The 27684-nt window shown below is 45.9% G+C and overlaps 1 protein-coding gene across 5 annotated transcripts; it reads left to right on the top strand.

Moving 5' to 3' along the window:
• The first annotated feature begins 1890 nt into the window (after positions 1–1890).
• Positions 1891–18231, top strand: PSEN2 (presenilin 2). 5 transcript variants are annotated; one of them, XM_075413102.1, is made up of 11 exons: positions 1891–1966; positions 6985–7181; positions 7913–8142; positions 9129–9270; positions 10170–10237; positions 11054–11274; positions 12115–12213; positions 14011–14088; positions 15617–15736; positions 16064–16182; positions 17845–18231. In XM_075413102.1, the coding sequence occupies exons 2-11, from the start codon at positions 7038–7040 to the stop codon at positions 17998–18000; spliced, it is 1377 nt and encodes a 458-aa protein (XP_075269217.1). In that variant the 5' UTR covers positions 1891–1966; positions 6985–7037; the 3' UTR covers positions 18001–18231. The 5 variants fall into 5 exon arrangements, with proteins under 5 accessions (XP_075269217.1, XP_075269221.1, XP_075269218.1 ...); XM_075413106.1 differs by having other exon boundaries at positions 7916–8142; XM_075413103.1 differs by lacking the exon at positions 1891–1966 and adding an exon at positions 1974–2202.
• The last annotated feature ends 9453 nt before the right edge of the window (positions 18232–27684 follow it).

The raw sequence follows: 27684 nt of genomic DNA on the forward strand, positions 1-27684 counted from the left end.
ATAAGGAAGGTCTGTCACTTGTGATAAACATTGTGCAAGAAATTTGGGAAAAGAATGTGATGACCAACTTAGATTTGGAATCTGCACAAAATTCCATTTTGTCCAATGATATACATATATATATAGTGGGGCAGTTCATTTATTGTACCTCTTGTGTCCCTCATCGCCATCTTACCCATCATTCCTTTTGTATGTACGATCATCATGGATGGCACGAAACAAAGAGGAAGGTGAAGCTCTGCTGCAAATACTCCCTGTCTCCATGCCCGAGGTTCTTCCTAAGCAAGAACAGCAGCAGAGGAAATTTACCATGACTCCAGCTTGTGTCTCTGCCCCCGCAGATGATGAGCAAGTGCTACAGAGCTGCCAGAATCTTCATTTCATTTAACTGTTGCTTGATAAAGCACTGAGAGTAACAGAGGCACGGGAGTGGTTTGTCTGCTGATTGGAAAAGTTTCCTCTGCCCACACATTATCTTGCTTGCTGTCATGCTATTGTTTTTTAAATTTTAACCAAAAAGGCTTACGCTCTGAAAATAGGAATTTCTCACACCCATAGTAAATAACGTGAAAGTGTTTGTAATTTTATCATAGAATCATAGAATGGTAAGGGTTGGAAGGGACCTTAAAGATCATCTGGTTCCAACCCCCCTGCCATGAGCAGGGACATCTTCCACTAGACCAGGTTGCTCAGAGCTCCATCCAACCTGGCCTTGAACACTACCAGAGAAGAGGCATCCACAGCTTCTCTGGGCAACCTATTTCAGTGCTTCACCACCCTCATGGTGAAGAATTTCTTCCTAATATCTTATCTAAATCTGCCCTCTTTTAGTTTAAAGCCATTCCCCCTTGTCCTATCGCTACACACCCTTGTGAAAAGTCCCTCTCCATCCTTCCTGTAGGCCCCTTCAGGTACTGGAGCCTTCCCTTCTCCAGGCTGAACAGTCCTGACTCCCTCAACCTGTCCTCATAGGAGAGGTGCTCCAGCCCTCGGATCATCTTCGTGGCCCTCCTCTGGGCCCGCTGCAACACATCCATGTCCTTCTTATGTTGGGGGCTCCAGAGCTGGACGCAGGACTCCAGGTGGGGTCTCACGAGAGCGGAGTGAAGGGGCAGAATCACCCCCCTCACCCTGCTGGCCACGCTTCTCTTGATGCAGCCCAGGGTACAGTTGGCCTTCTGGGCTGCAAGCGCACATTGCCAGCTCATGCTGAGCTTCTCATCCAGCAGTACCCCCACGCCCTTCTCCTCGGGGCTGCATTTTCCTTTATTGGTGCCTCCGAGGTACCAGCTGAGCAGCAGTCAGACACACCTCCACAAGAGCCGTTCCTTGGCCATCCCCTCTGGTTTCTCTGTTCTCCACGCTTCTCCCTCACCTGTTCAGCTCAGCCAGGACCTGCACGCTGGCGCAGCTTTCCCGCTCGCTGCAGGCTGCTGCGAAGCGCGGCAAACGCCTGCAAGCCGCCGGCGGCTCGGTTCCGTACCGGGTCTGCGAGCACCTAAGTTACGGGCGCAGAGCCAGGCGCTTTTCAAGCAATTAGTTCGAACTGGAGGGGCCCCCGGCCGCACTCGGCCCGCCGTTTCCCTCCCCACCGCCGAGGGGAGAAGCCGACACCTGACCCCAACCCCCGGCCGCGGGAGCCACGGCTCCTCCCCGTGCGCTGCCGCTCCCCGCCAGCCACAGCCCCAGCTCCGCCCGCACCCGCCCCGCTATGGCGGCTCGGCCACGCCTCGCAAGCCGCCCCACTGCCGGAGGGAGAGGGTGGGAAGAGGAACGGCCAATAGAAAGGCGGGCTCTCCCCACGCTTCTCTCCCATTGGGAGAGAGTGGCTAGTAGGCGGAGGCATCATCCGAACGACAGCTGCCGCGGCGAATCGGCGGCCGCGCTCCTCCACCCGGCCAGCGTTGGGGCCGGAGCGCGTCGGAGCCAATGGGAGCGAGGGGAGCCGGTACCGTGCCGGGAGCAGGTAAACAGCGGCGGCGGCTGGGGGAGCGGCCGCGGGATCGGGCTCTCGCTCTCCTCCCGCTGGGCCGGACTGGGCTGGGCTGGACGTGGCTGGACTTGGGGTCACCGCGCTGCTGGAGCCGTGCGAGGCCCCTCCGCTCCACGCCGGGGCCCGGCACGGAGGCTGGGGGGGAGGAGGTGCGGCAGCCTTGCTGGCTCGCTCTGGTGAAAGTTCTGCGTGTGTCTGTGCGTGTGCCGGTACGTGCGTGTCTGTACGTGCGTGCATAAGGGGCAGCCCGAGCCGGCAGGCACTAGGAGGGCACCTGGGGAGAACACCTGTAGGCCGTCCGTGGGCCTCCCTCTGCAGGTCTCTGTCTGGCAGGTCGGGGGTGTTTTTTATTCTGTTTTTTTGTTTGTTTTATTGCCGCAGCGCCCGCTGTCTCTCCCCGGCAGCCGCTGCGTGGCCGGCCGGTGCCCGTGCGCTGGGACGGGGGCAGAAGCCGGCTAGCCCCGGCGCGCACGCCCGTGGAGGTGACCGCCGGTGTCGTCGGGCTGAGCGCCGGCAAAATGACCGTCCTGCCGCCCGCCGGGAGGGGCTGGCTTCAGCTCTGCCAGCACAGTAACCCCGGGGGGCGACGCCGTGTGGCTTTCCTGCGGGGGAGAAGAAAACGGTGCTGGTTCAGCTGCGCTGGCGTGCCCTGACGTGGGGAAAGAGGGCTCCGCGTCTCCGCAGGTTCCCGCAGCGGCTGGTGTTCTGTTAGTTCTGCGTTCTGAGGCTGAAAGTGAAGGGCATTTGCGAGTTCTTTTCTGACCGCTGAGACGGGGTGTTCCGAGTCCTCTGTCGTTTTAGCAGCAGGCACGTTCTGGCTTTATTCGTTGGCGAGAACCTGGAAATCTTTGCTCTTCATTTCGGCCCCACCACTTAACGTTTCTTAAAAGTTTTTTTCCTCCTCTTTGTGTTTACCAACAGCAGTCACTACTAGAGGTGAAACTCAGGAGAGCATCAGGCTGTCAGTGTCAGCCCAAAGCTTTCTTTTGGTCTAAATATAGCAAAGGAAGACTCCTTCTCTTCTTCTAATTGCCATCGAAGAGAACAGGATGTATAAGCAGGAATTTTAACTCTCAAGTGGATTATTGAGTATCCTGCCAGCCTGCAGCAGCTGTTCTGTGCTGCATATTGTGCTGGTATTATTTGTGATGGATGAAATGCAAGGCAAAGGATTTAGGTTTGTTTGCAGCACAGTGATGTTGCAGTATGAAATTAAAAGGCAAACAGAGGCTAGATCCTAATGTTAGTGCCAATTGGCCCAGTTTCATCCAAATCTGTAAAGCTGATTTATTGCACTTGAGGAAAGAGGTCCCTTGTATGAAGGACATCTGGAATGGGAGAAATGGTGAATCCTCTCCTGCCGGCTTCATGAGAACTGCTGTAAAGCAGGAGTGATTGTATTCCCACCTCAGCTGACCTACTTTTTGCCCCCTTTCATTTTTGCCATACAGTTTTGAGAGTTTGGTCTTTCAGCTGTTAAAAATCTTATGATTTTTTGAACGGAACCCTAGTGGTTTGAATCCATCCACAGAGGAAAAGAGGAAAACCTTACCCAATACCCTGCAACCTACCGTGTCAGTTTGATGATGGTCTGGCATGTGTTGTTCATCTTCTTTGTTTACAGTATTTGGTAGACCATGCTCTATAGCTTTCTGTGAATATAGGTACAGCTTGTGTTTCTCCGCCACCCCACCCTGAAAGCTCCTCCTGTTGCTACAGCCAGAAAGGGAGCGTGCTTGTCTCGGCCCTCCATGCTTTCCTTTCCTTTCCTGTCCTTCCCCCTTTTCAGCTCAGTGTCGGAAAACACAGTCAGGATGCACCGGTGTATTTGGTGTCATGTGCATGAGTAGGAATTAAGGTTCCTGTGCTTTGCATTGAAGTGTAACCAGCGGCCTTGGGAGGCAGAAATCGTCTCTGCAAGGCCCCTTCCCTTAGTTTAACTGGTGAAATGATACTGGAAAACAGTGTGGCTTTGTAACATCCCTTTCTTGGTTGCCTGGTGCTCTGTGGCTCCCTTTCTGTTTGGCAAGCAAGCCACTGGGGCAGAGACCTGCTCCTCTTCTGCTCTGCTCAGCCCAAAGGGTGCTGTCGCACTGGGCGCGTGGATGTGAGAGTGACCAGGCTACTCCTGCCTCCCTTGAAAGACAAACTGCTTAAACCAAAGGTTTATCTCCAGCAGCCAGCCCAGCCTTGGTGCCAGTTCAAAGTGCAGGTCTGATGGATAAATAGAGGCAGTAGACAAACTCCCTGCTGGGTCCATGGTGGGGCGGAGGGCTAGTGTTCTTGCCTCCATAAACTGTATGCCAAAGACACCTGCTTGGTTAAGAGCCACGCTGCCATAGGTGTTGCAGACCTGAGCTGAGGGTGGGCTGCTTGGCTGCTTGTCTGGGAGTGAGCAGAGGGCTTGCCACCATAAGGCTTGACCCTACTGGAAGGCGGGTGGCCCAGCACACTCTTGCCCTCCTGTGGGCCTGGGAGCTGGTCCTGTTGGAATCTGGCTCTGTCAAAGCAAAGAAAAAAAAGTGCCCATTGTCTTATCAAAAGAGCTAAGACAGCTGATGAGGACCTGGTGTTTGCACCAGAGAGGCTGAGGGTGGTGGGACAACCCCTTTGGTGGGACCATGTATTTAGGTCAGTTTAAGGCATCTGAGAGCACAGTGTCTGAGGATTTGTTGAGGGCTGGTTGCCACAGGAGGTCCTGTAAAATCCCAGATATGCTGGGGTCTGTCTGTGTCAGCCCTCACTAAAAACAAAGCCTTGTAAACAAGAGACAGTAAAGCTGTGTTCAGGTCTGAGTCTGCCTGCTGACCAGAAGTATGGCTGCATCTTTGCATTTGTCCATGTCCTTATTGAGGGAGGATAGCAGAAAATGTCCAGCTTAAAAACAGCTGTGTTATGTCATGAGATTCTTTTTCCATTATTAATCAGTAATTAGTACTGAGTTTTTGCTATTGGTTTAACTCCTCCAGTGAGCACAACCAGGGTGTTGAAAGTAGGCTAACTGACTGTCCCTTCTAAATCCTCTGCAGAATTGCTCTGTTCATGTAGCAAAAATCGTGTGGCACTTTATTAAACATTGAGAGAAAAAAATCTTTAATATTTGCATTGGGTTGTTAAAACCTAAATATTGGTCCCAAACTATCAGAGAGTAGATCTGTTTCTTCCCTGGTCTCTGACACAGGCAGAGGTTTTGAGTGTTATTTAAGTTCCATGGGTCACAGGTCCCGGGGCATGCATCACTTCACCTGTTCACAGATCCAGACGTATGTCATGATTGAATGACTTTATGTACCCAACTTCTTTCAAGCCCTAAACCCTATAACTGAACAGGAATCTAGACTCTCAACTGTAAATCGTGAGCCCTCGCGTGCTCAGTCAGAAGAGTGTGTCGGGCACCTGGAGTGGAGATCTTGGGCTCTTTAAGAAACAAGCACACAAGTGCAGGTGTTGGGCAGCTCACTCGGTAAGAACACAGTATTACCGTGAAGGTGACAGACCTGGCTTGAGGGCTACCCCTGCATTTGTCTCCCATAACTGTACCACTTTTATCACTAAAAGAGGAACAAGATGATATGAAGAAGCTTGAAGGGAAGGCAGGGGAGGAGCAGATGTCTGAAAAATGTTTCACTTGGGCAGATGGAGTTGACATTCTAAAATTTCTTGAAGGTGCCAGATGTGTTGAAGAGGTTGTGAAAGAACCACTCCCCCCTCTTTTCTTCCTCCAAAGTGAATTTCAGTTTCTTTAGTAATAAGCAAGAATATCTCGCAGATCTTCAAAGTGTCTGCTCTGACCTCTCAAGCTGGCTGGCAGACAGCATAGTGTGCTGGTTGGACTGCTAATGCATGATTCAGATTTAAGTGACTGCATCCAAGTCACATGGCTTGCTCAGCTTCCTCTTTTGAGTTGGATATATTTCCTGAGACACATGGGCTTGGGTAAAGTACTGTAGAGGAGTTGTTCTTGTAGATACTGAAGCTTTACAATGCATTGGAAGTCTGGTTTTGCTTATGGACAGGTGGCTGAGAATCAGAAGGTGACTGAATTCTTGTTATTTACTCCAGTTGCTTTGTTAAGCTGGCTTAATAAATGCTGAAAGGAATTCTTCTATCACTTGCCTTCAGAGGTTCCTGAAATCCTGGCTTTAGGGCTGTTCTGCAGTATCCAGGGCAGCGTACCTCCTCTGTCTGGTGTCTAGGAAGAAGAGCTGTTCCTTTCCTTTCTGCACTGCCACTGCTTTGCTTGCCTTTCTGGGCAACAGTAGGTGGAAAGAGGCCACACATTTCTAGTCCCCACTTTTATACTCCATTGTTGCCCACCCAAGTGGTTTTGCTTTTAATCACAAGGCAACATAAAAAAAAGTGGCTCACCTAAGGAGACGGGTCTTTCCCTTTCTACACAAACTTCTCCTTGTCCATGGGTAAAGAGAAGAACCATTTATAAAGTTCATTTGGTTAATAAACAGTTATAATGGGGAAGACATCGTGTAACTCCTGATTAGTGGCTTATGTAAAACCGAGGCTCAGGGTTACTAAGAAACTTCTGCTACCTGCTGATGCTTGCAGGAGTGTTGTGTAAGAGCTGAGCTCTCCTAGCTTTCTAGCAGGCAGCCAGCATTTGAGGTGAAGCTTTATTTGGCCCATGCAAAACAAACACTAAGCACTGAGAAACCTCCATTGTGAAAGTCAAGGTGTACTAATGGGAGAGGGAAAATAGAGGCAGCAACTGTGAAAGCTGTGGCAAAGAAAAAGTATTAAATTGCTTCAGTGCTGCATTTTGCTCTTCTACCTGCCTGCAAAAGTCACAGTGACTTTAACTGAATGGATTGTCGTGCCTGGGGTGACAGGAGGCTAAATCAGCTGTTAGACGGAGATGGAGTTACATAGCATGCTGTAGCCTCCCTGCTGAAATTATGCCTCCTCTTCAGACTTCCAGCTGCTTGCACTGTGGTGTTCACTGTTTCTCTTTCCTTCCACTCATCTTGTCCCCTCAGCCTTGAGTCGTGCTTGGCTGTGGCCCTCCTGAGTGCGCCCTGGGAAGGCAACGATGATCACATTCATGAACAACTCAGACAGCGAGGAGGAGCCCTGCAATGAGAGAACATCCCTGATGTCTGCAGAAAGCCCTCCAGTACCCTCCTACCAGGATGGCCTGCAAGCCTCGGAAGCAGGGGAAGCACAGGGACACAGGGTAGGTGTGCGTCCTGCCTAGGGAATGAAGAAATGGGGTGTGATGATAGTCCTGCTACCCCTCAGTCCTTCCCAGCAGACTGGCTTCTAGGATTGGCTTTGGCCAGTGCTGTTTCTCTGGTGTCACTCTCAGCCAGCAGCAGCAGTGCCTGTTCCCATTTCCTCTGCTGTGACTTTTTCCCCCTTTTTATCTCCATATATACTCCTCCCTTTTCCTTCCTTTCCATAAAGATACAGGTTTTTAATCGGGACCTGATGCACATGTGATTCTTGCAGGATATCCTTTTCAGCCTTCTTATTTTGCCAGAAACCCTTTCTCTGCTCTGGTCAAAGGCAGCAAATGTTAGAACAGAATCTAGTCCTGCTGCCAGCAAAGCAGCAGGGTGAAGCAAGCACAGCATTGCTGTAGGGGGAGGAACTGGTCAATCTTGTGCCACCTCAGATGACCTTCTGTCTCCGTTCTGGGCATCTTGCCCTTCATGTGCATGTGTCCATCTATATACTGCGCTTGAAGAGGCCCTTAGATATTAATGTTTTTGGTTTAAAAAAAAACCCTCCTTTTCAGCCTGTTTGTAATGGAATTTCTAATTCTATTGTTCAGTTGGTACCTTTCTATTAGGAACAAGTTGGTATGCTGTGGTGGCCTACAGCAGCCTCATGAAATATGATGGAATAAAGCTTTGAACACAAAGTAAAGAAGCATCTTATATATTTGCTAATATTTCTTTTCAGAAGAGGCGAACAGGTAGCAGCCGTAGCCCTAACAATATTGCTGATGGGGAAGTGTCTGACTCGGCTGTTCCAGTGAGAGAAAGAGCCCTGGAAAATGAAGAGGAGGAGCTGACTCTGAAATATGGAGCAAAGCATGTAATCATGCTCTTTGTGCCTGTCACCCTTTGTATGATTGTTGTCGTCGCCACCATAAAGTCAGTGCGCTTCTATACGGAGAAAAACGGGCAGCTGTAAGTGGGGTCTTCAGAATAGCCTCTGAGTACATGGGATTCCTAGCTTTACACATACGTCCCACGCACGCGCATCTGTCTACACAGAGTGCTTCCTTGGCAGGTTGGGAGAACCTTTACACAGCTACAGGTGGCTGTGTAAACATATAAGGATCTTACTAAAGTATGCTACGTTCATCTGTGTAAGTTCTTCCATGCCTGCATTATACCAATTTGTTAGCGCTGTCATTAGGGCACCTTAAGCGAAGCCTGTGAGCAGCGAAATATGCTTCATGCTGCAGCATAAAAGGCCCAGGCTGAACTCCTAGTCTGTTCACCCACTAGCTGGCAGCAATCAGGGAATAGCATGTTCATTTGGATGAGTGTCTCATTTCCTGATGACATTTCTGGTTCGTAAAGACTCATGGTGTGGATACATAATTCCATCCAGCTCTCGCTGACTGTGCCTGAGAGCACTCCTGGGGCTCTAACTGCACTTCACATGGTGGGTGGAGAAACAGAACTGTGGTCCCTTGAACTGAACCAAAGGAAACAAAATGGGGGAGGTGGGGGGTGATGAGCAGGGATAAAAAAGTCCAAGACTCTCCTACCAAGTGTGGAAAGAAAGGGTGCCCCCCTTCCTTTTAGGACAGCACCTGGGATGTATCCTTATAATTATCACAGAGAGGATCCAGAGCACGCAATAAAAAATTGTGGCCTGGAGAGAAGTTACTAAACTTCAATGAAGTCATTTATACTGTAGGTCTTTTTGTTTAGAGCTCTGCCAGCCACAGCTTCTCTGTAGGAATGTGCTTTTGATAGAGACCGCTAATCTGTAGTTGATAATTAACTGGAGCCCAGTCCCTTCAGAGGCTAGAACTCATGTTTGCTGTCCTTGGCAGTCATGCCTCCCTTTCTTTCCCACACACAGAGGTCTGGTTTTATCTTGGGGCAGTTAGTTAGAAGACAACGTACGTACTTTATATGGCTTTTGCTTTACACTGCAGGATCTACACCCCTTTCAGTGAGGATACCCCGTCTGTGGGCCAGCGTCTCTTGAACTCGGTATTGAACACCATCATAATGATCAGCGTCATCGTTGTAATGACTGTGTTCCTAGTTGTGCTCTATAAATATCGCTGCTACAAGGTAAAGTGCTCATATGCTGTGAACCTGATTTCAAGTGGGGCTTCTGTGTCAGTGAGAAATACGGGCACAGCACAGGTTAGTCTTAGTCATCTACATCTTAGTCATAGCAAGAATCGTATCGTACCTTCATCACCTTTGTACCATTGCCCTTGTCTGCGGTGGTAGAACTGTGCCCCTGAATATGCTTTGCTGTTATTTTGTCACTAATGATAGGCTCTTAAAAACAAAGCTTGCTACTTTGTATTAGTCAGGTCTGAGTCTTCTCCATGTGATCAAAAAAGTTCTGTGGTTTGTACTTACAGACTAAGTTGTACCATTAACTGCAAATGCCTTCTCTTAAGAAGTTACAGACAAGGCTTGTGGAACCAGTGTTCCTCCTGCCTGCAGAGGCTCTGGCGGAAGGGGACAAGGCTTGTAGGGAAACGCACATTCAGGTTTTGTGGTGCCCAGGAAGTTGTTATACGGAGTACCAGCCCAGCCTTTGAGCACGGGCCACTGCTGCTTTTTAAACTTGGCCCTGAAATGGATTTATTGTGCATCCTTGGGCAAACCTTTCCTCCTCCCCACCAAGCAAAGAGAATGTGCTTACCTGTCTAAGCTAGGAGCCAGCATGGATACCCATGGAAATGGCTAGGAAAGAGACTAAAAAAACCCAACCAAACCAAGAAAAACAAACACCATGGGATAGAATATAGCATGTAAGAGTTTGGGAGAACTGGGAGCAACTGGTTGTCCGTCCTCCTTCACCGGCAGTGGGGAAGGCAGGGTCTTTGGAAAGTAGAGGAGAGCAGAAGGAGACTGTTGGGCAATAGGAAGCTCTGTCAATAATGCGTGCAGCACTCGGATCTGCACGAGGGGGAACAGCCCCTTCAATCACTGTCTCTTCTTGCCCTTGATAGTTCATCCACGGCTGGCTGATCCTGTCGTCTTTGATGCTGCTCTTCCTCTTTACCTACATATATCTTGGGTAAGTGGGAATGGTGCAGGTAACCTGGCAGTTCAGGGCTCCTTCACCTCTTTGCAGAAAATCCCCACCTTCAACAAGGAAGAGAATGTGTCCCCTTCTCCTAACAGATGTTTTAAAAATCATTAGAATGAGAGAGCTTTCTTTTTTAAAAAATGGAAAATGAGGTCTCTAATAGGCAATGATTTTACAGTGTCTACTCTACAAAAATCACTGGGAAGTGATACCGTGAGCAAGGAATGAACAGGCTGAACCTTGTGGTACAGAGGCCCTGAATTACACATTGAGAAGCAAGTGGAGAAGAACTTTATATGCCGAGTTGGTTCTCTGATTTGTCTTGCCTTTTTCTCGGACTACATTGTATCAAGCTTATTCCTATTTGCTCACAGCTCAGGTAGAATCAAGCTTTCAACTTGCTGGTGACGCTCGTTAAAACTTTTCATCTTTAACTGCAAATGTCATGCATCTGGTGGGATGACTCTTACAGGACTTCTTTGCTACAGACAAGTCACGTAGCCGCAGGTCTAGGTTCAGTTAAGACTTGAAATCCTGCCTGCTCAAAGCCTTGGAATCATTGTTGACCTCAGGACTGGGGCAGTGTGGTGCCTGTCGGCGCACACAGCATGTCCATCTCCAGCAGGAGGAACAGAGCGCCAAGAGCAGCAACTGGCCGCAAGGCAGGTTCCCCCTTCGTGATGAGAGCTGCTTCTATCCTGCCTTCTCCTGGTGTAGTAGGAGGCTTGTTTAACTACAACTAGTATGATGCTTTGCATGTCAGTTGCTTTTATTGCTTAACTAACTTTTCTTGTTGTATTCCAGTGAAGTGTTGAAGACATACAATGTGGCCATGGATTACCCTACTCTGTTCTTGGTCATCTGGAATTTTGGAGCTGTTGGAATGATTTGCATCCACTGGAAAGGCCCCTTGCAGCTCCAGCAAGCGTATCTCATTATGATCAGTGCTCTGATGGCACTGGTTTTCATTAAATACCTACCTGAGTGGTCAGCATGGGTGATTCTAGGTGCAATCTCCATCTATGGTAAGTCTGGGTTGTGACTCTCAAGGTGTGGCTCATGAGGAGGTTACTCTGAGGCAAGGACTGTGCATGTCATTCAAAAAACACCTTTATGGTGCTAACAGCTTTAGAAAGAGACAGATGGGCAACTAAGTTGACTTGCTGACTTGTTCATGTAGGTACTGTACTCCTATCCTACCACATCCTTCAAAGTGGAACACCAAGGCAGCAAAGTACTGAACCACATCTAACTGTGTTGTAGGGGTGGCTGGATTTTTATCAGTAGCAACCTGATAGTCTTGCATGTTTTGTTTATGGTTATTGAGAGATCGTGGATTTTGGTATGAGTTACAAGTTTCAAGAGAACCTGCAGAACAAGAGGCAGCCGGGAGGTAACATTCAGATTGGTGAGGAGCTCTGACAGAGGAGAGGGGCTAGCCAAAGAGGAACTGGACCAAAGGCCTTCATTCATGTGAAACAGAGTCAGTGTACGTAGCGATGGATTGTGGAACGTGAACAAAGTACCCCCAGTCCTCCTCTTGTTAAATTTAACACCTCAATGTAATGCTGCCATCTACTTTCAAAGAAATAACATAGTGTTCTCAAGAGGCTTTTTATAAGATTAGCACAATGAAAACTCTTGTTATTACATTAAGGCTTGGGGAGAGTATTTTAAGTGAACAACACCTTCAGGGACTAGAACAGCTAGAGTTATGCAAAGTGGCAGAAACTGCCATTCAGGAAATCATCCAATTAATATTGATAGCGGTAATTTTGAGGGGAGAATAGCTTTTTAAAGATAAAGAATGTAAAATAATGCTTGATAGTTTGAGATGAGATTGTCTGGCCCTGTTCTCTTTGCAGATCTGATGGCTGTTCTCTGTCCCAAGGGGCCGCTGAGAATGCTGGTAGAAACTGCACAGGAGAGAAATGAGCCCATTTTTCCTGCATTAATATATTCCTGTGAGTAAGATTAGAATGTTAATGTTTTTAGCCAGATTAAACTCGCAGCCTATTTCTGTGTCAGACCAAAGAGCATTATTTTAGTTATTTCCTTGCCCTAAGATTGGTGCACATTTATGTTCTGGAACAGACCGTTTGTAGAAGGCCTCAGTTATCAGTTACAACGGTGCCAACTCTAATTAGCCAAAGGGAGCCCACATATGCCTTGTGAAGCTGAAATGTTCAAAAGTAGGTTTATTCTTTCACGAATACAGTGCAGAACATACCCCTTTGTTCTGCATATAAAAACCTATATTAGACAGTAGCATTTGCAAAGTTCTGTGATTAGATGATGCTCGCTCAATACACTTACTCCTTGTGTGTATGCTTTGTAGACACACTTTAAGCATGTGATGAGGTTCCATTCTTCCTGTAGCCCCCTCTTGCTCTGTGCACTGTACAGATGGCAGTGCTTAGAATACATTTGCTTTATTGTTTGTTGTGTGGCTGCTTGCTTTGTAAAGGGCTCTACTCAAGTATTGCTCTGCAAACAAAATCAGTCTCTTAACTGGCTTTCTTGGACTGTTTTAACTATGATGGTGTCTAGTGCCCTTATCCACAAAAGTATGTATGTGCTTAAGATTAAGATGGTTGGAAGGCAGGCGACTCAACACTCCTGGGACCTGGGCTCAAGCGCTTCATGGACCTCAGTGCCTTTTTCATTACATCGCTTGTAAGATGAATGGGTATTTCCAAATGTTGGGTGTGAAGTTGAGGATGCCTACAACCTGATGGATCTTTTTTTCCAAGTATTTAATGTTACATAAATGCTTTTACATGTTCCAAGTAGAGCTTCTGTTGGCTTCAGCTGATCTCCCTTTTACTGGAGATTCTGTTATGCTGATCTGAGACCATCTAGGTGAAGTCTCTCACATGTTTTAGTTAACAAATAAGAAGTTCTCTAAAGGAGAATGCAATTCAACAAATAATAAATACTGAACAGAAAGTTCCTGTGCAGAATGTCAGTGTCTCCATTGCAAGACCACATTCTGTGGTTCCCTCTAGATGCAAAAACATCACCTTGGCTGAGCTTGTAGTGGAAAAGCAGGCACTGTGTTTGCCTTGGCTTATTTTATTTAGTTTAGCATCTATAAAAACAGGAAGACTGACACATACTTAAATAAGCAGTTGATTTGAGTTCCCTTCCACTGATTTCAGAATGGTTTGTGTTCCTTTTTAATTTAGGGATTGATCTCAAGAATAAACCCCCAAACATCCTTCAGTTGTTCTTGGAACCAAAACTGAAATAGCCAATATTTTGACAGGAAGGAACCAAAACAAACAGGCAGAGAGAAAACTGGCACACTGACAACTCCCGCATATCCCTCACTTGTATGCTTTACCTTTAGCAGAACAGGAGGAGTAAGCTGTGTTAAGTTAACCTCTGGTTACCTTTTGTACTACCATCATTTCCTGGGCAATTGTTTGCTTTGAAGAGAAGAGCCAGAAACCAGGTAGAAAACAAAGGAGATGAGGACCCTAGTTCTGGATGTTTGCTTTCTTTAGCCTACAGAGAAGAATATACTGGCTCTTAGCTATTTGTGCTCTGGGACTTTCTTAAAAACTGAATAGCTGCACTGCCTTAATTTTCTCCCACCTTGCCTCCAAAGTGCCTGGGGAAACCAACTAAGAGTGAGCGTTTCAAAAGCATTTACAGGGGCAAGGGCTTGTATTTTTAGGGAAAGCTAAATACTTAGCTCCTCTGAGCTATAGTGACCGATGTTTTATGCAGCTGATCACTTTCTCTGTTTCTTTTAGCTGCCATGATGTGGACAGTTGCGATGGCAAAGTCAGACACAGCAGCGAGAGGACCAAGTCAGCAGACATGGGATGCAGGTTTGCTTGCATGTCGCTCTTCTATACAGAGCACTGTCCCACGGAAATAATGTGTATGTTTGAGGCTGCAGGTAAATGTAAGCCCCTGAATCCTGATGGATGCATTTTTTTCAGTATTGTCACATTAGTTGCAGAACTCGGTGGTGTTCTGAAACCTGCTGTTAGGACTGGCAGGAAAATGACCAGACGATATAGGAAGCTTCAGTATTCAGGCTGCCTTTATTTAAAAACCAAACCAAACAAACAAACAAACAAAAAACCAAACAAAAGTGTTGTCCAACACACATCTTCAGATGTACTGAAGTCAAAGCCAAAAGTGGACTAGTAGGGGTTTGTATTTTCACTAGCTGGGGATGGTAAATTACAAAATAGACCCATAAATATAATGGTGATGAGCTGGTGAACTTAAATGTGTTGCATTCAGGCCACTGCTACGGAACTGACATGCTTTTACCTAGCTGTAAATGCAATATGGCTTACCCTGCCAAAGAAAATGAACGTCTTTACATTTACCCTTGGGTAAAGGCTTATGTTTCGGCAGTTACCCAACAGTAGCAAATGTGTTGCAAGTTTACATTCTGGTTGGTCCTGTGGTAATTTTTGTGCCTTTGCTTTTATCTTCTTGAAATGCAAGTTAAACTGCAGTTTTGAAGGTGACTGAATAAAATCTGACTTGTGGTGTTAGAAGGATTTCCCATCTGGTCCTGTTGCACTTCAGAGATGACAGTACCTTGTTATGTTAAAGGAATAAATGTATGATAAGGCTTGATAACTGAACATGCTGCTTATTTCAGAATAAAGCAGCTGACATACTAACAAACCATAGAGATACAATCCTGCTTTGAAACTGGGCACAAAGCAGCTGCGGACTACATGCTGAGGTGCACAGAATGCCACTGCGGAAGCTTTGTGTGTCCCAGATCACAGTCCGCTTGCATCTGCAGCGGCAGCATTCCGTCAGACTGACGTAGACTGGAAAGTTTGTATGAGTGCTTCTGAAAAATGCTACATGTGAACACTCGGCCCCAATGTCAGTGTGATTCAGGGTAGAACTTTTCTCATAAATGGCAGTTCTCTTACTCATCCATTTTTCTCATACTACCAATTAAGGAATAGCCAAGCACCTCCACCCCAAAGATATAACAATGTGGGAGGGCATATTAAGTTTACTTGGTTTTACTTGTCATTCTAGCCTGTGTAGAGCAACGCTTAGTTCTGCCTATGTACTCGCTTGTTAAAGCCAAAAAACTCCTGGGTGGCTGTCAAAGAAGCTGTGAACGTGTACCCTTCCAGCTGTTTCAAATAACACACATTTTCATCAAGGCCACTAAATCTGTCTGCTTGAGCTGGTCCTGATGATCACAACTCCAAGAAACAAAGGGCTTGCCCATTCTAGACAAGCTGTACAGAAGTGTGGATTTCATGCATTAAAACAAGTTATGAATGTTGCTACCTCTTTCGTTTCTCTCTCTTTTTTTTTTTTTTTTTTTTTTGTCCATTCTTCTTGGCCTGTTTTTGTGTAACCAAGCTGAGGATGGGAGAGAGAACCACAGGACCACTTCACATGCAGACTCTCAGATGTCGGAGACGAGGAGTCCTGTTCCAACCCGCCCCATCACTTCTTTCGAGGAGCTCGAGGAGGAGGAAAGTAAGGGAAGCTTCATACCTTGTTTTCAGTGTAGTCAGAGCCTAACATTTTTAGTCATTGTAGTTAACACTGTTACCCAGTTTGGCCTAATCGTGGTTAAAATTTGGAGAGTTGTGACTTGTTGAGCAACGAAGACCTTAAGTCTGCCTCTGTATTACTTCTTGCTGCTGCTGTATCTGAGATTGTGGTTCCAGTGACATCTCTTGGCTATGCAGCCCATTTAAGCAGAAACGTTCACCTGCTCCCCAGAGGACAAGAACTTGTTCAGGAGGAAGCTGAACAGGAGAAGCAGAAGTAACGCTTGTTTTCTTTTTCCACTTCTCTCAGGGGGTGTGAAGCTGGGCCTTGGAGACTTCATATTTTACAGTGTGCTTGTTGGGAAAGCAGCTGCCACAGCTAGTGGAGACTGGAATACTACGCTGGCCTGCTTTGTAGCCATTCTTATAGTAAGTGAGCAAGCTTTTTAAAACTCTGTTACAGCCTGTTTAGCACAGCGGTGTTGCCAGAAGTACCAGCAGCTGAACACTGCTAAATCTCTACAGGTAACACGCTGGGTGTTTAGAAGGAACCACCAGTGGATTTCCCAGCCCAGTGCTTTGTCTGTAAAGACACAGCCCCTGGCAGAAGCCAGTTGATACGGCCTGGGAGAGAGGACTGCTTGGGGCAGAGCCAAGTGTGGAGATGTAGGGGGGAAACAGCCCCAGGGAAAGGAATTGTTAATGTGTTTGCTTCAGTGTTAAGAGATTGGGGACTTCTCTCAGCCGCAAGAGTCAATGTTACGAACTCCACATTGATTGGGTTAAGTCCCTGTTGCTAAGGAGAACGGCTAAATAAGAGGATCTAGACCTATCTTGTTGTTGTGTTCACGCTGGAAAAAACAGGAAGGAAGGAAACTTGAAAATCCATGGGAATTATCAGTAAAAGCAGATGACAATCATACTGTAACTGCTGAAGGACTTGGTCCTGCCAGGTCTGATGACCACACACTGCTGCGCTTTCACCTAGGTAGAATATAATTACTAGGAACTTGCTGTTTATATGAACATCATTATGGACACTAACCAGAAGGGCAACAGCAAGATTTTCAGAAGGTAAAAGAGAAAATGAATTATTGTGTCCTCCTTGGGCCTCTATTTCCTCACTTAGATCCCAAAGATAGTGAAAGACAGTGACTTCCACTTGTGAAGATCATGGATCAAAAAGCATGAGAACTAGAAATGAGCTAACTTAAATAAAGTGTGTTGAGTGTAGCTTTACTACCTCACAGGTCAGAGAAGCCCATAGGATCACCTAGCCCCATATCCTGGGATCTAGCACAGGATCCCTTCGCTGCGGGAAGTGCTCTGTCTTGTCTGTCTGTGAGGCGAAATGCCCCATTCTGTTTCTTTTATGGGGGTAAATTTTTTGGAGCCTAGTGTCTCTGAAGCCTTGTCATCATGGAGGAAGAAAAAAGGGCTCAAATGAGAGAAGAAATCCATACCTAAATACACTTAGTTATACTGTCTACCCAAAACGTACAAAAGCTTTCATACATGCTCAAAAAAACCAGATCTTGGCCTGTTATCCAGCTAAAACCAGAATTCAACCATCACAGTAAGCAATCCAGTCAAAAGAACAGCAGTGGATATTTTTTGTATGTTTGTTTTTTTTTTTTTTACCCCAAGAGTCCTTGAAAACTGGGAAAGTGTCAGAAGTACGTGCCACTGTGTAGTAGTCCTTCAGTGAAACTCCTTATCTGTGCAGTTCACCAGGATTTAAGTGCTTTTATCTGCTGCATCAGTACTTTCTACATACTGGCGTAGAACAAAGTGTAAAATAATCTGTAAATAAATTAACCTCTCGGGGTCGGCTGTATGTCAGCAGCAGCTGTTTATACCACTTTCTCAGCAGAGAGCTGTGCTGAAGATTGCTGAAGAAAATACCTGGCCAGCTTGTATGAAAGATGAAGGTGTGGGCAAATGTACCTCACACCACTGGTAGCTCAGCAGGCTTTAATTGCCGTACAGTGTATATAGCTTATTATGTGAATATTAGTTTGTTGATGACAGATATGTTTCTGGGCTTCTTACTGTATCTCCTTATGTTTTTTATTATCTTCTCTCTGGCAGGGTTTATGCTTAACTCTTTTATTACTGGCTGTTTTTAAGAAAGCACTGCCTGCTCTTCCCATCTCCATCACCTTTGGGTTGGTCTTTTACTTCTCGACAGACAACCTCGTGCGACCGTTCATGGACACCCTGGCCTCCCACCAGCTGTACATTTAGAAGAAGTGGGAGTTAGAGGATTCTTTTTAAAGCTTTGCTGTGAAGTATGGTACACTGTTTGAAATAAGTCATAAAGTTTTACACTTAGTGCCATATATTTGTAAGGAAAACACTAACTCTGTGACATGACGTGTACTAAAAATCTAATAGTTACATATGGAACTGAGATTTTTCAGAGTACTCTGGGACTACAGTGAAAAGCCTGGCTCATTGCTGGATGTCAGAGCGTTACTTTGATGTTATTTGATACGTGCGCTGGCTGTTGTGAGCGTGGAAGCCTGTATGTAACATGGGGCACTGGAGAGGCGAAGGGTCTGATCTGTGCTTCCAGAGCTAAGGTGTTTTAGCCCTGGAACTGCAGTCAAGTTTAACTGTACTTTAGAATTGCTAACGCTTCACACTTCTGAAGTGTTGTACAAACGTGCGGTGCAAGTGAGTCGTACTTGTAATCCGAAAAGCCTAGCAGTTGGCACGCACGGAACAGAGCGGTGCATTGCGCCTGGTTGCCAGCGTTCCAGAAGTAAGGCTAAACTTGATAAGCTGGCCTCTGTGCAGGCAACTTCTGTTGAAATTGCCCCAAATGCCTATTTATTCAGACCTAAGTGAGACCTAGTGAGCCACGATGGATCTAGACATGATGTCAGTGGTGGGACGTTTAAACATCAGACTTCTGGTTCTGAGCGCGTCCACCACTGCAGCGAACAGCTGAAGGCAGGGCTGCCCGTTCCAGTGCATCGGATCCTCGGCGTGGGAAGACAGATACTTTTTCCTGTCTCCTCCCAGCATTTTATCTTTTTGGAAATCTTTTTCTGGGTCCATACTACAATCCTTAACTTACCATAAGGTGGAAATTACTGCACAACTCCAGTAAATCAGTTGACCTGTAACTTCTTGTGTGTATTTCTGGTCTCATTTCTGTGCAACGTTGAAACCACTCCAAAGGAGCATTTGCCTTCCCTTTGTGAAGAGGTCCTCTTACACCAAGTGAGGCTTGGTTTATCTAGTTTTTGGTACTGTTTAAAGATTTTCTTTTTTTTTTTCTAAATTACAAATCTTAAAACAGCTATTCAATGTCAAAGGGACTCTTTTGGAAATACCTTGCCATAGTTTGTATCAAAATATGGGGGTGCAAACTTTAATCTGCTGTTACATTACTCTACGTGAGGCATCATTAATACTGGGAATATTTAGACAGCCTCAAGTGAGTTAATTAAAAAAAAAATTTAAAAAATCACAGTGCTTGTTGCCAGTAACAAATACAGGTCTGACTGAACCTTACTGTTTTCTCCACCTTTTAAAATAATTTTATTTCTACTCTGAGAGTCAGTTTTTTAGAAATAGCCAAGTTCTGGGATATTTTTCTTTTCTTTTTACTTGAGTGTTTATTACGCAAACAAGCTCTGTTTTCTTTGACAACTGATCAATGTCAGTGTTTCAAAATGTAACATTATGCAAGGTTTTGTGAATAATGCAATGTCATTGAGAGAGGCAGAATTTAATCTCTGAAAATACTTTTTAGATACAGTTTTGAACTATGCATTTTTAAGGTAGTGCTTTTTCCAACAGACTTGGTCAAGCTAATCTACTGTGATATTTAACAAGGACATCACACACAGGTGATTCACACAAATTTTTAAAAAGCGGGTAAGGGTTTTTACGAGTTGTGTGTGTGTGTGTGTGTCTCAGCTTGGACAAGTTAAGTAATTCTTGCTCTTTGTTCAGTATTCTGTCCTCATTTGTTACTATTAGCAATGTTTGGACGTAACAGCTGCAGACAGACTTAATTATTACTAAAAGGTATTTCCTTTGGAGATGTAAATCACTAGAGCTCTGCTGATTTTTAAGGTTTATGTGAGAGTTGGTTTTGCTTTTTGTTAGTTTGTTGTTGTTTTGGGGGTTGTTTTTTTTTTTTAAACTAAAACAGTTATGGGGCCAAATCAGAATACAGTCACTTGCAAAAATGATTTTACTTTTTGCATTGCATGGTGTAGAGAGGATGTGAAATATTTATATTTACTAGAAGAAAAATCCTTCATGGCTTAACAGGGTTGTAGCATATTGTTAGAAACAATTTATTTCTATGAAAGTGGAGTTGATATTTGAAGGAAATTGGGGGAGTACATTCAAATATTGAAGGATTAATACTGGAGATGGTGGTTTTCTGCAGATTTGTGCTCGCCAAAGACTGGCGTTCCACTAAGCAATTCTGCATCACTTCTAAAAATTGTAATTTAAAAGGTAACTCAGCAACAGATTCTGTCAGTGCAAGAAAATGTATTGTCCTGGTGAGTGATACGAGTATATCATGTATATACTGGAGTGGTTTTAATTGTGTAAAATTTCAGATGTATTTACTACAAATATATATATATTTACTGTGTGTGTTTATGTGTATATACACACAAGATTTTAAATGATACCGAGTGATTTCTCATCTCACTGGACACTTTCACCTGTGCGTTAAAGTGAAGTTTTGTTTGTGATGTTAACATTGTGCAGCATGGCCTAAGATGTGAAAATGGATAGAGCAGGCTTTACTCTACTCCCTAGTTGGCTACTACATAAGACCTGGCAGCTTGAGTGAGCAAAGCATTTGTTTGTCTACTGTGTTTATTCACTAATTTCACCTTGCTGCATGCACTCCTGAACTGCAGTCTCTTTCACCCTGAAGAAATCCTAATACTCCCACTGCTATGCATCCCCAAAAAAGTACAGCTGTCAGGTAGGCTGGGGTGACACCCGTCTCAATGCAGGTGTCACTCAACAGCCTGAAGTCTGACAGTAGGTGCCACGTATTGGCATTTTCCTATACAATCCTTGTCACACCCACTCCTCCTCTCCCATCTAAAATGAGTGTCTCATTGCATCTAGTCACAAATGTGGCTTGGGCACACACCAATCTCTAATATGTAAGGCTGAAGCTAAGTCCATGAACAAAAATGTAGTGATAAGCCTGCCTAATGTAAATCCAGGCCTTTCATTGGTGGGAGATATGTGGCCTCCTTCCAGCATTTAGTGCTTTTGTTAGAAGCATGTGCAATTCAACCAGCTTGGCGTTGTCACCTTCTGACCACACAGTTGCTACTTGTGCTTATGGCTCTGTTTCTTCTTGCCACTTCGTTGTTGCTTTTAATTTTGATTGATTCAGGGTTGTTTTGTTCAAAGTGTCTCCTGTGCATCAAAGGCTGGAGATGCATTCTGCCCACAGAAGTGCACAGGAAGCAGCACAGTCATAAAGTGCAAGAAACAGGAGACTTCTTGCAGAACCCTGCAGTGCTTCCACAGCAGCTCTCATCGGGTACTCGAGGTCACATTCATAAAACCTAACTTCAGGCTGTTTATGGAAGTCCCTCAGAAAGGAGTCGGTCTGTGCTAGAAATCTCATCTCCTTCTGGTTCGCAGGGAGGAAAGGACACATTTGCAATGTGAGGTGTCCCCACAAGAGCTTTGTAAACACTGCTGAGGCTGGGCCAACGTGGGTTAGTAGATACAGCAAGGTCACACAGCACATGCCTACCACAGTCAGGAAAAGGAGCAGCTGTCTGCTCTCCCATACCTTCTTTGCACCAGTTACTAGTGAATTCTCCTCTGTGGGGCAATCGGATGAAGTTAGATGGACCATCTCTCTTTGAGTAAATGGCACTTTATGGCGGGACTCTGGTGAAGAATAGCTCAAGGCCTGCTGTCCTTGCAAAACAAAGTATTTGGATGTCTCCCTGCTACTCTCAAACCACTAAAATTCTCTGCTTTGTTGTTGCCTTCCTAGGTACTGCCAGTTAATCACACAGTGAGTTTGCCTTCCTCTTTCTTGTAACTCAAATTGCACTTTGGTTTAAATTGAATATACAATTATTCTTCTTTATTGTTTCCCTCGGTCCCTGGTCTCCGTGTTTCTGCATTAGGGATGCTCCTTGGCAGCCACGGGAGGGCAGTAAGTCTGTATGGAGACGCACCAGCCATTTTCAACTGCTCTGCCGTGTGCCCCTTGTTTTTCAGTGAGGCTGAAGGCCCTGGAGTCTCCCTCATGGCAGGATGAAAGCAGGCACCCCACACCCCAGCACAGCTGCAGTTCTGGCACAGCAAGGGAAGGGCTTTGAGTGAGGGTGAGCTCACACTGTACCAGAATCCATTCAAAACCAGCTGGTTTCAGTGTGATGCCGTGTTCAGCACTGCAGCGCTGGGTGAGGTGCTGCTGTTGCACTGCACACTCCATTTTGTTTGGGTCACCCCCTATTTTTTTTTTTTTATTTATTTTTTTAAAGCATTCAGTCCTAGTTTCACTCCTACAAACCCCAAGCATGAATCAGGGTCTCCTCCATACACTGCTAAATCAGATTTTCTTTGGAGCATCTTCAAGAAGCAAAGGAATACTTACTGCTGTGTCATTGCTCCTCTCACGTGCAGTCTCCTGTTCCGTCCTAGCAGGTCTCACTAATCTGAGAGGGAAAAAAGAGCACACTGCTGTCATTCCAGCTCTTGGCACTGGGGAATGTAGGCTCTAGCTAGATCATGTTGTCTGTGCCCTCAGGAGGACCAGGGGCTGTCTAGTTTTCTTGAACTCGGTTGTTTTATAAGAAAGCAGCCTGGACAAATGTGGTACCTTTGCCAGAACTCCTACCCCACTATTCCTACGCACCCTAACACACTGTTGCATCCCTCATTGAATTTACCTTTGCTTCCCCTGCCCCCAGTAAGGTAAAGTGATGGGAGCTGTCCCCTTTCTACAAATTAGAAACAATAAGAGAGTAAGTGCTGGGTTTAAGCCTGGTTACACACAAAAGATCAGCCCACATCAGATCAGGGCATCAAGCACAATCACACAAGTCACTATCATTTCTTTTAAATCTTCTCTTGGCTGCAGGTTTGCTATCGCCCATCTTTTCCCACTCTAAATACAAGACATTTGCCCTGAGTGCTCAAGGAGTTAAGTGAATATGAACTGTTATCTTCTCCTTCGTGCAACACATTTGTTTGACAGGTGCCCAAGAGTACAATTTGGGAGGTGTCAGTGCGCAGCACTATTTATGGCTCAGTATTAAAAAGATATAAATAAATATAGAGACTTTGAAGTGGAACTAACTGAACTCCTTGATATAGAAACCTGAGACAGGTACAGGGCCAAGCAGTGGGAATGGAAATTTTCCAAAACTGGGAACTGTTTGAGTCCTATCAAATGCAGCCTGAACTAAGTGACAGCTCCCAAGGCCAATTTGGGATTAGGTCTGTGCAGAAACAAATGGTGTGAAGCCTGGCACTCCCAAACTGCCTTGCATGGCCTGAAGAATCAGAAGGGGGCAGAGCAGGAAAAGCATTAGGCCTATTTTCTCCTATATCATTGGTTTCTGTGATTTCAGGGAGACCTTGCTCACCCTGGTATAACATGCAAGTAACTCCACAGCTAACTTGCATTTAGGCAGACTAGGAACAATGTAAAAAGTGTGAGAGCAAGCGTGGAAAACTGATCCAACCTTTTAACTTAGGCCATGCCGTCTTCAATCTTCACAACGCTAAATATAAGCAATTACAATTCTCCCTGACGTGGTAGAGCTACATCTGTTTATGAAAGAACCTGAATATTCCTTCAAAACTGGTATAATGCAAGCAAGGTCTCTGGAGCTGAAGGTACATGTTCAGGATTATTTTCAAAGCTACCTGTCCGCAGATTTGATGCACCAACAGATAGACAGCAGTAATAAAATGCTAGCATTAACAGAATTATTCCACAGGAACTTATTACCCCATTGTCATGCCAGAAAAGACATGCCCTCTCTGTAAGCCCCTACCAAATGTGGCCTTTATGATATTCCAGGAGGTTCAAATTTGAGCTATTTTTGTTCTCTAAATATTGTGCTAATAGTCTTCCAGAGTGTTATGTGCAGGTTTCAAGAGGCATGAAAACTCTTTGACTTTCTTCTTTAATAAGGGAAAAAAAAAAAAAATCTGATTTCTGTCCCTATGTGATTTGGGTGGGCAAGCTAAGAACTGAAACGGCAAACACACTGAGTGATTTCAGACAACTCATAGTGCTGCCAGTTCAGATTCTGGGTTGTGCAGAAAAATAACGGGAAATAGAAATCAGCAGATGTGTTTGGCTGAAGAGGGTCTGAGCAGTGGCTGGTCAGCCTAGCGAAGAATACAAGGCTAGAAAATCCAAAACATACCTGAGGCATGGGCTAGGCTTAGAAAAGAGGAGTGAGGTGCTGGCTTCTCTAACCAGGCTCGTTACGGCAGTGCAGCTACAGCTTTAAAGGCTTAAACACGATGGGAAAATAAGGGGCAGCAGGGGACACAAAGCAATACCCAAGGCACTTAGCATATGAAAAGTTAGGTCACCTTCTTTGGCACCATTGTGTTCGCGTGTGGTTTTTAGTGCTGTCATGAAATTGGAGTGCCGCTGCACAGAATAACAGCGAAAATATATTCGTCTTCCTGAAGAGGAACCCTGTTTCCTATGCTTTGAAAGCAGGCCACCAGTTAAACTGAAGCAACTGCTGGTGAAGTCAGGGGAGTGGATGGCACAGGAGGTAGTCACTGTCCAGGCTTCATCATTACATACTGCATCTAGCATGACTGCTGCAGGAAAGGGACATCTTTGTCCTCCCACCTTGTGCTCCTCCAAGCTAGAAATCTTCTCTGAAGTGTCTGGGAGTTGATGGGGGAGCGAACCTGCACTGCTGGTTCTTGGCACCGCTGTGCCTGAAGGCAAGCTCTTTTCCCTGTGCACAGCTACAGAGCATGCTGAAATTACCCTGCTGTGCTTCCACTGAAGAGCTCCAAGCACTTCGTCAGGAGTCGGGCTTCAAGAGCATGACAGAACAGAAGAATGCCATTAGCCCTATTTTACAGACAGGAGTTGAATAATTTGCTCAGGGTCAAACGAAGGGCTTAACCTGGATGTCTGGGCCATCTCTTGTTCAGTCATTCCTTCCAGAGGCTTGTATTAACTGCTGGCGTCTCCCTCTTAGCTGCACTTGGATACGTGTCCATCGGGATGTTCTGCCACCAGTCAATCTCTCTCTCCAGGTATACAGACACAGATGTAGATACTAGAGGTCAGATTATGCCGCCCTTCTCAACTGACCTGAGGAATTGGATTGATAGCCACAGCAAAGCAGAAAAAGGGTCAGTCAGCATCCAAAGGTAGCAATGATTCTGCTTTCCTCCTAGACTGACTGCTAGAAGTAAACTGTTTAGACTATCTGTGAATCACCTTCAGGCAACTGGATGGAGTTTATGAGTTTGTCCGTTTGCCACGCAGGCACTCAGAAAAACCCTGCAGCTTTCCCTGTCTCCCTCCCACACCTTGCTGCGTTTTGGAACAGCGAGGCAAGATGCCAGGAAGCCACAACAAGGACTGGCTCTCAGGGCAATGAAAGAAAACATGCTGTCTTGCAGACGCTTCCAGGCTGGGGCAAGGTGGCTCACTGCTCTCCAGCTACGTGACGCATGGCAATGCCGTGCCAATTGCTGGCGGCAATGGCTGAGTTTGGCAGCACACTTTACCATTAGCCAGCAGAGTAACCTATGATGACTAGCCTTAATTCTTAGTTCCAGTAAAGTGTTCAGAAATAGCCCTGTTTCTCTCATATTCTCTGGCTCCAGCACGCCTTCCCGTTTACAACAACTCTGCGCAAACTGTCCCAGATAACCCTTCTGTCCTTTGTAAAATGCTCTTTAGAAGGCTAAACGCAGGCAAAGGACTGTCTTCTGTTTGCCAAGCTTCAAAATAAATTTGCCATGTTTACCCAGGGGGTGAATGGCTTCATTAGTTATCGTCTGTAAAGTGAATTCTGGCTGGAAGCTACAAAGAACTGAGCTTTTCCACTATGCCTGTGCAGGATTGATTGAGGCACATGCAATCAATCAGGTGGCAAGAGGAGAGGGCAAAGCACTCACCAAACTATGCAAGCAAATGCAATTTACAATGAGCAGACACAACTGATCTGTCTAACCCAGAGATAAAGAAGAATTACAGACTGAATAATGTTTAACCAAGTCTCACAGATCTGGGGAGAAACAGAAATACCCTATTTTTGAGGCACACAGCAGCTATCAGACTGCCACACTCTTCAACTTCATCCCATCCAAAATGGCTTTCCTCGATACCTGTAAAAAGCACTGTTGTGCAACAGAATTTGAACAGGCAAGTGTGATATTGCGAATGTTTTCCTGCATCAGTTGCCGAGGTGGCAGGGGCTAGGTGTCTGTCCTTGCCCTACCCTGTCCCACGCTATCCAAAGAGAAGGACTGGTATCACTTTCTTCTATTTAGTGCTTCTATCTGCAGCCTCTCCACCTGGCACTGTCCTTCTCTCAACGTACTCCACCCCCATGGGCTTGTCTCCAATTTTCCAAAGCACCCAGTACCCACGTGGCAAAGTTTGGAGGGAGCAGTGGGTGGCACAAGCCACAGCCAAGCATGGTGTGGTGGCAAACGGGTGGCACGGTGGTGTGTGCGTGGCACGGTGCACAACTTTTTCTGGCAATCCTCTGTCAGCGATGAACGTGTTTGTAGCTTGGGCTTGTTGTGACTTGTTATCACCCCATCCAGAGAATAACACCTAGTTTTGTTTTCTTTCACAATATAAAGAGAGAAAAAATTCCGTGTACCTATACGTAAATTTCCAGCGTGTGAGAACATATTTGCAACGCTTCTTTTCATGTTATCCAGCCTGCTGAGCATGTATGTGGGGGTTGGAGGGCAAGGGCAAACCCTGGTGAAAGATAATGAGGCTGTGATCTGCCTCACAACCTTGAGAAGAGAAATCCAGGAGGGTACCATCTAAAATGCCTGAAGAGTAGACTTGCTACTTTTTCCCCAAACAATTATTAGAGATAACCTCAGCATTGGTGGGCCTGCGCCCACCTCCTATTATAGTTCAGTCCTGTATAGTCAATGCCCTGGAGCTATATAGCACGAGCCACAAACACCCTGTCCAGAGCCACTGCAGTCTGTTCTGGATAGATAATAGCAGGAGACAAGAAATGCTTGAGTCTTAAGCTTTGCTACCAATGCTGGCCTCACAGCATTGTTCGTCTCTTCCCTGCAGACCCACAGAGCTAAATCACCTCCATGGTCTGACAACTTTCACCTTTCCTTCTCCAAAGCAGCTCCTCTCTGGGTGACACGGAACGGGCAAGCAGTGCAAGCAGGGGCATGGAGAGGCACCTGGGAAGGCAGCTTTCTCAGCAAGGCAAACCCCAGGCGGCAAAGAGAAGTTTTTTGTTTTCTTCCCCCTCCTTGTTTTCAGTTGGGGACAAGGCAGCCCTTCAGCAGTCCCTTCCCCTGCAGAGACGTGACGGCCACCTCTGCCCACCTCCTCCCAGCCAGGGATCTCGGGGCCCTCCAGCAGCCCCACCGGTGTTCCCTACCCTCTCCAGCTGTGCGGAGCGTGGCTGCTTGCTGAGCACCCTGGAAGGAAAATGGGAGGGGAAACCCTGAAATACTCATCCTGCTCCCTGCACTGTGTCTTCCTCTTGGACAGAAAACATTTGTCTCAAGAACTGCCACACTGGCTCCTTCTGACAGCACTAAATCATCTTCAAAATTAAATGCACACTGACTAACTGAAACGGACCCTTGTCTCCGTCCCTTTGCAGCGAGGGGAGAGAGAAAAGAAGGACAAGTGCAAGGAATGCCCGAGTGCTTTGGGATGAAAATACACAGTTCAGGAATCACAGAAGT

Source organism: Opisthocomus hoazin, chromosome 2, assembly GCF_030867145.1.
Source record: "Opisthocomus hoazin isolate bOpiHoa1 chromosome 2, bOpiHoa1.hap1, whole genome shotgun sequence".
Classification (NCBI taxonomy): domain Eukaryota; kingdom Metazoa; phylum Chordata; class Aves; order Opisthocomiformes; family Opisthocomidae; genus Opisthocomus; species Opisthocomus hoazin.